General features: G+C 51.1%; 1 protein-coding gene across 1 annotated transcript in view; it reads right to left on the bottom strand.

The window, feature by feature from the left end:
• Positions 1 to 9,562, bottom strand: part of ATP12A (ATPase H+/K+ transporting non-gastric alpha2 subunit) — a 33,284-nt gene extending 23,722 nt beyond the window's left edge. The window contains exons 1-5 of the mRNA XM_050767089.1: positions 9,239 to 9,562; positions 8,322 to 8,477; positions 4,539 to 4,598; positions 1,734 to 1,937; positions 886 to 999 (exon numbers count right to left, since the gene is read on the bottom strand). Coding sequence (XP_050623046.1) covers positions 886 to 999; positions 1,734 to 1,937; positions 4,539 to 4,598; positions 8,322 to 8,477; positions 9,239 to 9,247 — 543 coding nt within the window. The 5' untranslated portion in view covers positions 9,248 to 9,562. The remainder of the gene's footprint in view (positions 1 to 885; positions 1,000 to 1,733; positions 1,938 to 4,538; positions 4,599 to 8,321; positions 8,478 to 9,238) is intronic.
• Positions 9,563 to 13,596: the final 4,034 nt, after the last annotated feature.

Below are 13,596 nucleotides of genomic sequence, written 5' to 3'. Positions count from 1 at the left end.
TTGGAACTTCCTGGTCACTGTCACTGTTGAGTCCATGCTGTTAGGCAGCCTGCACCCGGCCCTGTGGACACAGCATTCTGCTGGAGCCTGAGGCTGTCAGAATAGCAAGAATGAAACAGAAGACTGCTTCACCCGAGGCCTGAGGACTCTAAGAACTACTTTTCCTTGAGCTCACGGAGATTTTCTTGGAACAGAAGAGTCACTGTTGGCCACATCTGGCCAAGCCAGAGTCCTGGGCCTCCTAGAAAAGGAGACCATTAAGGGTGAGCAATCCTGGCTGGGCGTCGGGGCAGAGCACTGAAGGTGGGGCTGGGGAGGCTGAGAATCTTGCGAGGGTCAGGGAAACTTGAACGAGGTGATCTCCTGCTTCAAGCTTGGCAAGAGGCATCTTTTCCACCCAGAATCTCTCCTCCAGCCTGCAGTTCTCTGGGCCAGAGACAGTGCGGACACCTCACAGGGGTCTTTGGGGAAGAGGGGAGCACTGGGCTTCCCCACCGATTGCATTCTGGGGCTCAGTAGCAAACACGTGACCCAAACATGGTCACAGATAAACAACTGCAGGCTGGTCTCCTTGGCTGCCCGTGAAGGAGCACTCCCGGACCTTCTGCAGGTCCCTTCCGGAACCCAGAACGACTGTCCACAAACACCGAGGAGCAGGAACAGAAGATGCCACGTGCTGACCAGCACTGCCCTGGGTGGTACCTCATTTGACCACCAGAACCCTGTGAGGAACTGGGGTTCCGACAGATGGGTTAATTCACCCACGATGGCTCCAACAGGGACAGAAGTTGGAACACTTGGCCCTCAGGGCCCTGTGCCCCTCTCAGCTGAGGCTTCCTCACCCGGGAGTCACCAGAGGCCAGAGGACGGGTGACTGCCACTCACCTGAGGGATCATCTTTTTGAAGCTGGACATGATGTTGGTGCTTTTTGCCTCTTGGTAATAAGCAAAGATCCCCGTGAAAATGACCACCAGGACAAGCACAGAGCCCAAGTACACCTGGGTGAGGAGGAGGGCGTCAGTCAAAGAAACCGGCAGTGGGAAGGAGACAGGCCCTGGGGCTAGAGCTCTCCATGGGCGGGTGCAACGCTGGCGGTTATGCCCTGGTGTAGTTTACAGGCCACAAAATTTGCCCATGTTAAGTGCACAACTTACTGATTTTTTTAAGTTTACAGAGTCGTGCAGCCACCTTCCACCGCAGCCTCAGACATCTCCACCCTGCCTGGAGATCCCCTCGGCCCCTCTGCTGTCACTCCCTGCTCCTGTCCCATGCCCCGGCATCACCGATCTGGTTCATGCTTGCAAGGATGTGCCTGTTCTGCACATTTCAGGTCAATCCAACCCCATGACACGTGGCCCGTTGCCTCTGACTTCTGTCTCTTGGCATCACGTTGGCCAATTCAGTTTTGTGGATTTGGTACCCATGTCTTGGCAGGCACAGTCGCTCTCCGTGTTAAATGGAGAGGTTAGCCTGGGGGAGAGAGAGCCCCAAACTACTTCACATGGATGCAGATTTTCTCCCCCTTAAAAATTCAAGGTGTTTTGTGTATCCCTTTTCATTCCCACACTGCCTCTGGAGCATCGGAAAGCCAGATCGAATTTCTGTTTTCCAGCTGGGAAAATGCCTGACTTTCCCACACCTAAGCAGTGGCATCCAGCCCTCAGCTGTGCCTCCGAGGCCGCACTGGATGGCTCTGCCAGCAAAACCAGGAGGGGCCACCCCAAAGCCTTACGTTGTTCAGGGATGCAGACTTGTTGCTGGAGTACTCAATCCCGAATGCGATCCAACAGAGAAAGGCGCCCACCCACAGGAGGACAGAGAACCCCCCCACCATCTGCTTGAGGAACTTGACGATCTCAGGCGTCTGCTTGGGAGGGGTGAGGGAGTTGGGCCCATCCCGGGCCAGGAGCTCAGCGGCTCTGGTGCTAGAGAGACCCTGGGAAAGCCAAACAAAGCACATGCACAACCAAAACAAACACGAATTAGACCGTCCTCCTCCCTCAGGGGTTGGGCTGCATAGTTGTGCAGCTTGGGGTGAGGCATTAACGTGCCCAAAGAAGGTCTTGAGAAAAGCGGACCGTGCCTCACCTCTCCAGCTGCCCAGCTTTTTCTGAAAGACTGTAATGCTTAATAGCCAGGCACTGTGCTCTGTATATTCACTCATTTAGTCTTTAAAATGACCCTTGAGGCGGGAGCCATTATTCCTCGGTCTCCTCATTCGCAGAGGTGGAATTGGAGGCACAGAAAAATTATGTAACCTGCCCGAGGAACCTGGCCTGTCAATCAATGGTAGCGACCGGTTTCAACGTGGTGACTGGGTCCAGAGCTACCGCACTCTGCTCTGCTAAGGGGTTTTAGTTTCTTAGAGGTTTATCCAGCGAGAGGAGTAATTTGATGAAGGAGGACTTGGAATGAAGAAGCTGGTCACCAGGGCTAAGAGCAATGCAGTAACTCCCCAGGAAATAGGGAAACTTCTGGAACCCTGCATAGACAGCATGTGGCTTTAGTTTCCATCCTTACGCCTCCTCCTTTTCCACCTTTCTACACATCCAGCCTAAGTTCTCATTCATCTTGACAGGCATAAATCCCACCCAAGCCCTGAGCCCATGTGAGCAGCCCCTGCCCTGGGGGGCCTGCCATCCATGAGGCACCCTCACCTTTGAAACCCTGCATGTTCACAGGAATTTCCCCCACAAACGATCTTTGTGGACGAGTCTGTAGATACCTCTTCTCCCTAATTATGTTGTAAGCTACTTAAAGGCCAGGACTCTGTCTTCGTCTTTTTTTTTTTTTTTTTTGAGATGGAGTCTCACTCTGTTTGCCAGGCTGGAGAGCAATGGTGCGATCTTGGCTCACTGCAACCTCCTCCACCTGGGTTCAAGCAATTCTCCTGCCTCAGCCTCCCAAATAGCTGGGATTGTAGGTGCCCGCCACCACACTTGGATAACTTTAAAAATATTTTTAGTAGAGAAAATGTTTCACCATGTTGGCCAGGCTGGTTTCAAACTCCTGACCTCAAGTGATCTGCCCACCTTGGCCTCCCAAAGTGCTATGATTACAGTCCTGAGCCACCATGACCGGCCGGTCTTGGTCATTTCTGTGTCTCTCTTGCGTCTCTTGCTTTTTCTGTGGTAGTGATTCAAATATCTGTTGAATGGCTTGATTCCCGTCTCCCTTCACTAGCAATTCCTTTTCCGGAACCCCAGACTCATCTTTCTGAATAACTGCAGAACATTTCCTCAGGGGTGTTCCGGAAAGACTTCTTATGGTATAACTCACAATACGCTCATCATCGGCTCCTCCCTCCTGCCTTCCCTGCTCTCACCTCCTGGTCCCCACCCCAGCCCATCACCTGACCAGCTCTCCTCCTCCTGCTGCTGTGACGTGGCTAGCGAGATGAGGGGCTCAATAAAAATCCCCGCAAGTCCTGCTGGTTGTGTTTGTCTGTAATATCTTTCTTTTTCTTTTTTGAGATGGAGTTTCACTCTTGTTGCCCAGGCTGGAGTGCAGTGGCGTGATCTCCGCTCACTACAACCTCCGTCTCCTGGGTTCAAGTGATTCTCCTGCCTCACCCTCCCGAGTAGCTGAGATTACAGGCATGTGCCACCATGCCTTGCTAATTTTTTGTATTTTTAGTAGAAACGGGATTTCACTATGTTGGTCAGGCTGGTCTCAAAACTCCTGACCTCAGGTGATCTGCCCACCTCAGTCTCCCAAAGTGCTGGGATTACAGGTGTGAGCCACTGCACCCAGCCCCTGCAATGTCTTTCAACATTGTTTCAGAACCTCATTTCACAGTCCTGGGCTGTTGTTCCATTCTTCTAGACCTTTCCATTTCTCACTTTAAAAGAATGATCTTCTACGAGAGCTGCCTTTTGAAAACAAATGAAATCACCTCCTTGTGTAGAAACCATGTCCCTTCTGCCTCTACGACAGCCCCTACTTGTTAGTTTAATGTGAATACTTTGACAGCTCCACCCAGATGACCTTCCTGGCTTCATTCCTGCTGCACCTGTCCCCTCTCCACACATACTAGCTTCCAGCAAGCCCAGACTGTCTCCAATCCGGCTCTGTGCTTACTGGCCCTGGGGTCCTCCACCAGCTTAAATCCAAATCGTCTTGAGTTCCAGCGCAAACACGGCAGCAGCCCAAGAGCCAGCTCTGGCCCCTTCAGTCAGAATCCACCTTTCTCCCAGCATAGCGTTTCTACTTCTTGTGGCCATCCCAGCGGGACAGAGTGAATCTCAGGACACTTCCGTACATATTTGCCTCCCCCACCTGGCCACTTTCTCCTTGAGGCCAGGAGTCATCTGTCCCTCTTGGTCCCTCTCACTGCCAGGCCAGTGTGAGCCCCACAGTAGGTATTTCTGTTGACTTCAACAGTGTCCAGATGCAAATAACTGCAGTCTCAAAGGTGCTGCAGGGGCGCCTCCTCCTAAAGTTGCCACTACTCTTCCACACACCCCCCACCACACACAGCCTTCCCTCTGTAGAGTCAGGAGGCTTCTATTCTGAATCCCTGGTTCCCACGACTCACCGTAATGATGTCTGTGCCATATTTCTTTTCCAATTCCCTATTGCTGAGTTTGTGGTCATCCTAAAGTCCATGAAAGGAAGAACAGAGTGAATAAGATAATTCCAAAAGACTCAAGTCCCAAGCTTTGACCAGCCATGGAAGCTGGGAATAGCAGCTCTGAGGATGGGAGGGGACCAAGGAGTGTGGGGGACGGGAGAAAAAGAACTCCTGTGCTAGGCAGCTGTCCAGCGAAGGATGGCACTGCCTCAGGAGTGATTGTCCCTGAGTCGGCACAATCCTGCACTTGCTGTTACTACCCAGAAGCTGCCTGCAGCTTTTCTGAACAAAGCCATGCACCTCGCTTCAGTCTGAACTCTGGCGCATACATGTCCTGGCACCCTCATCTTCCAGGTGCCAATGAGCTGGAGGCTTCCCTCAGACCTGAACCCTCGGATTGGCTGGGGCTGCTGGCAAAACCACGCTAGACCCCGCTTCATGGGCTGGCACAACTCCTCCCCCTTCACTGTGTGGGCTCTGGCAGGGAAAACAGCTTGCCTCACTCAAGCGTGACGCTCAGGGAGCTCACTGGGCAGAGCAACCCTGCAGGTAAAGGTTCTGCTGAATAAACCCACACCATTGTGGCTGCCACTTGTGAATTCTGCTACAGAATCATTAGACTACAGCGGGGTTTCTCACCCGTGACCCTGCTGCCATTCTGGGCGAATAATTCTTTGTTGTGGGCTCCACCCACTAACATCCTCCCCTCAGTTGCGGTCACCAAAAATGTTTCCATTTTTCCCCTGGGAAAGGGGGGGGGGAATCCTCTTCTCCTCTCCCTTTGAGAACCACGGGGCTAAAGGACGAGAAGCCTCTTCCTGTAGCAGAAAACCTAGGGTGAGTCTTCCTGGCTCCCCCTACAAAGCCCAGCACTCAGGACTCTTTAAACCCCCATTGTGTGAAACAAAGATTGATACTGTTGACTGGTACTCACTTCATCTCTTTTCTTACGCGTATGCAAAAAATAGTTCCATGTTGCAGTAAGAGACTAGGCCTTCCAATAAAACAGAATTCATTATTATCACTATTATCTTGGTTCTAGCCCTCTTCTCAACCAGATTCTGCTTTGTTCCTTCATCCCTTCCACTAATATCGACTGAGTGTGACATTGCGGGGGATTCAGAAGATTAAGGCTGTGTTCTGCACAGAGCACAGCACAACACGCTAAGTTTTGGGCAGATACAAGTAGTGGATGATCCAAGCCATTGTCTCCATGCACGGACCTCAGACTTTAAGGTCCCTGCAGATAGCAGAGGATCGTTCTTCTTGTCCCTTCACCCTGGGCATGGGGATGAGAGCATGGGGGAGGGATGGGGTAAGGTGGTGGTGTGTGTCTGGGGTGCCCTCTACTGGCCAGCACTGGACTAGCACAGGGCAGCACCCCACCCACCTCTAGGGTCATTACCTGGCCCTTTATTCAAAGGCCAGGATACTTCAGGTGTCCTTAGACACTAATTTGCCAAGAAAGGTTGGGAGGCAAAAGCATTCAATATGTTGCTGAAATTACAGGACCCTTGTAATGTCAAGGGAAAAATAGGTATGTCTTCAATCTTAAACGCTAGAGATAATGGGAAATAATAAGAACTATCTATCATCTGGTGCTGTGCTGTCTTTTCCCTGTTTTATCTCATTTAATCCTCCTAGTAACCCTAAGAGGTAGAAAAAAAAATCTTGTATTTTTCAAAATAGAAAACTGAACATCAGTTACACTGGGATTTCAATTGAGGTCAGTCCAATTTCAGGGATCTGTTCTTAAATGTCTATCATTGTTAGATACAGACAAATGCCCAGTGGTGTGCTGTAAAATGTTTTAACAAATGCTCCAGGAAAGATAAATACAAAGCTCGGATTTGTAGTTTGCTGATTTCTCACTAGAACCAAATTTCAAGCTGCTAACAGGATGTCAGTCAGCCGCCGAATTTCTGAATACTTAACAAATGGCTCTCTAGCACAAAAGAGCAGTCACAGAGCTTTAATCAGATCTGCCAAGGACGGTGGGGACAATGCAGCACATCTCAAGCTCAGTGTAGAAGTTTCCCCTTCGGTGTTACCAAGATAAAATCTGTCACATTTCAGACCCAAGGCAGTTTTATTACTAAAGTGGCCAGTTTGGGCCAGACACAGTGACTCACGCCTGTAATCCCAGCACTTTGGGAGGCCCAGGCAGGTGGATCATCTGAGGTCAGGAGTTCGAGACCAGCCTGGCCAACATGGCGAAACTCTGTCTCTACTAAAAATAACAAAAATTAGCTGGGTGTGATGGCGCCTGTAATCCCAGTGACTCGGGAGGCTGAAGCAGGAGAATCGCTTGAACCCAGGAGGCGGATTGTGCAGCTGAGATAGCGCCATCGCACTCCAGCCTTGGCAACAAGAGCAAAACTCTGTCCCCCCAAAAAAAAAGCCAGTTTTAATAACTCCAGAGCTCTTCCTTAATAATAACAATATTGCACACCCCTAAAGCACCTGAACTGCAATGTCCTCATCTCATTGATTCCCCTCATAGACCCAGCAAATTACTTATTTCCCATTTTACACAGAGAAAATGGGCCTTCAGTGAGGGTCAGTCATTTGTTGCCAGTTGCAGCTCAGTGGAGACGTGGGACTCTGATGGGGCCTGAGGTCGTCCCAATCCAAGCTCCACATTTTTACCACTGCAACTGCTTTTCCCTGCGGTTTCACACCTGCAGTCTGCATGGCCTAGGGGCTTCGGTTTTCCTCCTCAGAAGTTCCAGCTCAAATAGTTTTACTAATTAGTTGAAAACTGGTAAGTGGTTACTGACTTCTCACTGAAGCAGCTGTGGGGAGAGAGGTCTGGCCTTGCCTGTGGGGCCTGGAATCAGAGGCTCCTCCTTCTGAGTTCTACAGGGACTGCCTCCAACCAGAATGCAGGAATCCTGCAGAGGTCCTGACCTCTGGGCAGATACTATCACACCATTCAAAACACACACACACAACACACACACACCACACACATACACACACCACACGTACACACCACACACTAGACACACACCACACATACCACGCACATACACCACACATACCACACACATACACATACACACACCACACACACACACCACATATACCACACACATACACCACACATACCACACACATACACATACACACACCACACACACACACCACATATACCACAGAGACACCAAACACACACACAGACACACCACACACATACACACACCACACACACCACCCATACACACCACACACTACACACACACCACACATACGCACATACACCACACATACCACACACATACACATACACACACCACACACACACACCACATATACCACACACATACACCAAACACACACCCCACACACAGCACACACATACACACACCACACACACCACCCATACACACCACACACTACACACACACCACACATACGCACATACACCACACATACCACACACATACATACCACACACATACACACACCACACACACACACCACATATACCACACACATACACCAAACACACACCCCACACACAGCACACACATACAGCACACGCCACACACGTACACACACACCACACACATACACATACACACACTACACACACACACCATACACACACCACACACAAGGAAACCAATCTCAAGGGGATTTCAAATCCCTCAGACTGAATGTGGTAAGACGTGGGTTCTAGGGCCAAGCTCTTGCGGGGAGAGGCCATAGCCGGCAGGACCCCTGTGGCTGAAGGCTACTGACCAGATGAAGTTCTTTCTGAAACTCCTCTTTGTGATTTTTCTTTTTGCGTTCCAGGCAGTTGTTCTTCAGACCCCTGTACTTCTTGCCATCCCCCTTGTCTGTTTTCACGATGTCCTTAGTTCCGCTGAGCTCCACGGAGTAAATTTCTGGGGTTTGCTGAAAGAGAAGCGCAGGTGCAATATCAATATTGGCCCCAAATGGGGTTTCCGAAGAGGCGCTGAGCGCCCCTCTGCGGGCTCGGGACCCGCAGGAGTCAGGAGCCCCTTCTCCCTTTCCTTCCCTCCTCTGGGGAGGCCGGAGGGAGTCGGACAGTGGAGTCTCTCCCCCACCTGCCGCTGACCTTGGCTTCCCCTCCGCCCGTGTAGAGGGGAGGCGGGGTGGGCACAGGCCAGCCAGCAGCTCCTCGGGGTGACCCTTCTCTGGGTGGAACAGGTGGGAAGTTACCCCCCAACTCCTGACCGATACCTCCAAGGAGCGGCGAGGTTTCCTCTGAGGCGTCCTTCCCAGAGGACACACCAGCTGCGCGTCCTGTTTCCTGGGGAGGGGGCACCCACTAAGCCTACGACCCTCAGTCCTGATCAGGGGGCCCTAACCGGAGGGCATCCCTGTCACCCCATCTTCCCGAGTCGGAGCCCGCAGGTGCTACGGAGCTGGCCCAGGACCCCTCGGCCCCTCCTCGCACCTCTGGACCGGCTTCTGTCCCCCGCCAGCCCCAGCGGCCGCAGGGAGCTCCCGAGGGGAGTCAGAGAAGCGGTGCCCAGGCCGGGGGGCGCGCAAAGGAAAGGCGGCCTCCCCTTTCCCCCGGACGGGGCGTTTCTTCTTTTCGCCTTTTCTTCGCTTCCCGCCAGCCTGCTCCGGTCCCCGGGGGCCTGGGCCTCGCGTCTCGCGTCCTCGGCGGGCGCAGGGGCTGCACGCACCTGGGACATGCTGGGCTGCGGGCGCGGAGCGCAGATCCCGGACGGCAGCGGCGGAGCGCAGGGTGTGGGGCCTCGTGCGGCACCGGCAGCGGCGGTGGAGATGCCGGCGGCGGAGATACCGGAGGCGGCGCGGACCCTGCGCGCACCTCCGCGGCCGATCTCCAGCCGCTGCGCTCGGGAGGCTGCACCTGCCTTAAATGCCGCCCGCCCCGCCCACGTCCCCGCCGGGGCGCAAACCAGCGGACGCCTCGGAGAGCAGGAAACCCGCCGGCGCGCGCAGGGAGCGAGACCGGCAGCCAGGGGTCCGGAGAGTCCGGGGTCGAGGACTCCTTGGGAATCCCCTTCCCTTTAGGAGCCGAACGCCGGGGCCCGGGGTCTCCGGGGGCGGGTCCGGCGTCCCGGTGAGTGCGGCCCCGGTGCCGGCTGCGCGCCCAGAGCCAGACCCGCTGCTCCGGCGAGCTCCCGGCGCGCCCACGTCCTGTCCAAGCTTCCCCGAAGACCCACACACGCCTTTTTTTTTTTTTTTTTAATGTAATTTGCCTACCAATAAGTCAATTTATCAAAATGTATACGCAGAGAGGGGGAAATTGCAGTTTCTAACAGCAGCTACTGTTGGAGATGTCCTGGCTTGAAAAGGCCAGTGTGTTTCTGAGAATGGATAGGTAAATTCAAGCTTCCAAGCGAATACAGTAATAACTGAGAGACTCTGAAGAGTAGCTGAATTACTTTGCAGGATCCAGATAAGAATTTGGAATTCTGAAATAATTTGGAGAGGGAGTGGGAAGGAGAGATGGGAGGATTAGGGTCGGTGAGACCACAGGAATCTGGGGCCCCAGGCTGCGGGTGCGCTGGAGCGGAGGCTGTTGGCTGGACTGGGCTGGAGTGTCTGTCTCCAGCCATTTATGTCACTCCCAGCTGAGACTCCATACATAAAGCAGAAAAGAATTTCTGACCCTGAAAACTGATGTGCATGCTAAAGTAGTGATTGTTTTATACTGCTAAGTTTGGGTTGGTTTGTTATGCAGCAATAGATAACTGGGACATGCTCCATGCTCTTAGTGCCCAGCATGAGTTTTTGCACAGGATAGAAAATGTATTTCCCGCTGACACTTGAAACATAATTACTCCAGATGAGAAAGATAGCCTGAAAACCGTATTATCAGAGAGTTATTTAACAGTTAACAGTGGAGGAAATCAAACACCTTCTTTTAAAAGAATGAATCGTGAAGTCTTAAAGTCAGTGAAGAATATTAATTAATGGAGAGGAACATAAAAAATAAAACCCACGAATAGAGTTTAGTAATCAGCACCTATTTAGAAGAACAATAAGAAATTGACATGATTGAAATATATAAAAGAAAGTAGAAATAAATTTCCAAAGAGGGGGCACTTCATTGGGCCCTTGATGCTCGGCTAATAAGTTAACATTTAGATAAGGACTAACAGGAGGGTGCTAAGTTTTATTCTTTTCAAAAGTTATATATCAAATATGGTAAAGATTGTCATTTTAACCACGTTTAAAATGATTAAGAGTGAGGAGTCCAGAGAAGTGGCAAAAGTAACAATTCCATCATGCAGTGACTAGAACACCTGGCAGAAAACAAGAAGAGCATTGGGTACATTTAGAAAAGGTAGAAGAAAAGCAGTAAGTTTGTGCCCAATTGTAGTTAGGGGTTAATCATAACCTCCTGTTTCTTTCAGATGCTAAATTTCCGTAGTAATTCCAGATCTTGACTATAGTTGGTAATGAGGGACAATTGGGAAAAGAAGCTTATTTTGAGGGAATTTGAAGTGTTAGTAGTTAGAGATGTGGTTTTTTTTTTTTTTTTTTTTTTTTTTTTTGAGACGGAGTCTCGCTCTGTCGCCCAGGCTGGAGTGCAGTGGCCGGATCTCAGCTCACTGCAAGCTCCGCCCCCCGGGTTCCCGCCATTCTCCTGCCTCAGCCTCCCGAGTAGCCGGGACTACAGGCGCCGCCACCGCGCCCGGCTAGTTTTTTGTATTTTTTTTTAGTAGAGACGGGGTTTCACCGTGTTAGCCAGGATAGTCTCGATCTCCTGACCTCGTGATCCGCCCGTCTCGGCCTCCCAAAGTGCTGGGATTACAGGCTTGAGCCACCGCGCCCGGCCAGAGATGTGGTTTTGTAAAGTAGCAGTCGAAACAAAGATACTTTCTCATGGCATATTTGTGATCTTAGATTTTCCACACCTCTCTGTCCATCATGGCTTTCGAATGAGACTAAGGGAATGTGTTGTACTCGACATAGTGAACTGTCTCCATAGTGCTGCACACACAGGCCTTTCCCTGCTCTCCCTCCTTCTTCCTTTCGGAAAGGGCAGACTCTGAAGCCTGGGCTCCTCCCTCTTTGAAGCAAGGATGACACCAGCGAGTCACCTCTTAACTAAAATGATAAGGGACAGGAAGACTCCTAGTGGCATCTGGTGTCGAGATACACATCATGGATTCTCTTGAGATGGAGGGAACATTAAATTCTAGTCCAAACTCAAGCCACAGTGTGCTTCTGGGAAGCTCTGTGCTCCATTCTTGGAATACTCTGCAAAGGAAAGGTTTGCCGACGGGGTGAGAAATACAAAATGTGTATGAAACTGATGTTCCACTGTCTGCTGAGAATCCAAGCTAAGGGCTTTTTGGGAACAGGCGGCTGCTGCTCACCTTAAGCTGTTCCAGCGCCTGCTCCAACTATTGGGACAGATGTAGAAAAGAGAAGCAGGGTCCCCAGAGAGATCTCTCTGAGCTGAAGGCCACTTCAAGCTTCAAAAGCAAACTCAGATCCTAGGGACTTGACTGAGGGATGGGGAGGGAGGGGAAGTGGGCTAAAAAGAGATAATGACACAGCTTTAGAAAGTACTAACTGATGGCACCCTCCCTTGATCCTTGCAGAAGATTGCTGCTTTTTTTTTTTTTCTTAAGAATGTCTTGCTCTGTTGCCCAGAATGGAGTGCAGTGTGATTACAGCTCACTGCAACTTCCGCCTCCCGGGCTCAAGTCATTCTCCCACCTCAGCCTCCTGAGTAGCTGGGACTACAGGCATGGCTAATTTTTGTGTTTTTTTTTTTTTTTTTTTGTTAGAGAAGGGGTTTCACCATGTTTTCCAGGCTGGCCTCCAACTCCTGGGCTCAAGCAATCTGCTCACCTCTGCCCCCAAAATGCTGGGATTACAGGTGTGAGCCACTGAGCCCAAGATTGCTGCTTATTTCTGTTGGTATCAAGGGTGGAAGAGTGTGTGTTACTACCAGCCTGGACAAAAACATTTCCGTGGTCAGGTTCTCTGGCACCTCTCTGATCCTGCAGAGTTATTGGCTCCTGCCAGGGGCCAGTCTCAGCTGTCGCTGCTGTGGCCTTTGTGGCAGCCTCTGGTACCGTTCAAATGTCCTGGGGTGTTGACTTCTATCAAAGAGGGAAAATGGGGCCATCCCCAGCCCTAACTCCAGAATCGTGTCCTTTGCTGCCTCTAGTCATCTGGATACCCAATTCTGCCTTGAGGTGAGCGGGCCCTGGGTAACTGCGATGCAGGCACCTGGAGGCACTCGCCTGGAGAACCAGGAACTGGATTTCTCCTGAGACATGTTTGGTCCCAGGGCCATCACCCACAAAGTTCTGGGCAATGTACCCTGATCCCACCCAGTGCAAATGGCTCCTTGAGTGTTGGCCATAGAGGCCAGGCTGCTGCCGGGAGACTTCCTCAGCCCACGTGTGCTAGTAGCAGCTTCTGCTTGAGATTTTCCTGCTTTTCAAAACAAGCCTGTCCACGCCAATGTTCTCTATTATACCTGCTCATATTGATAAACATTATATATTTGGGATAGGATGTCATGATATATGTATTTTCAGCTCGTTTTAATTAAATTATATACTCCATGTATTTAAGCCGTACTAGATATAGGGGATGGTGGGGAGATATGGTACTAACATCATGCCATCCTCTGCCCTCTAGGAAGTTGGACTTGAGTTGGAGAGACCAAATTAGTGAAGAACCAATAGTAAACGGGCCAAGAGGGAAAATAATTTAGCACTAACTGGCATGGGCTCTAAGTGCCTTCAGAGTTTAGAGGAAAGAGGTTTCTCTGGGAGAAATGGCATAACGTGTACTACTTAGGATTAGTTATTCAGATTTTCTTCCATCCCTTTGCACCCTCCAAGAAAGTGGGGAGAGAGTCTGGGAGAGCAACTGAGTTGGGGCCTTGTGTGTGTGGCTTCCCTTGGGGGCCCCAGGAGGTCCCTCCTGTGCACAGGGCCGGCCACCAGCTGGCTCAGCAAGGTGTGACTATGAGGATCCCCACACGGAGGAGGAGGATCCAGATGACAATGGGAAGAAGTTCCACTTCCTGCTTTGCATCCGA

Source organism: Macaca thibetana, chromosome 17 (genome assembly GCF_024542745.1).
Source record: "Macaca thibetana thibetana isolate TM-01 chromosome 17, ASM2454274v1, whole genome shotgun sequence".
NCBI classification, from domain to species: domain Eukaryota; kingdom Metazoa; phylum Chordata; class Mammalia; order Primates; family Cercopithecidae; genus Macaca; species Macaca thibetana.
This window is presented reverse-complemented; position numbering and strand designations above follow the sequence as displayed.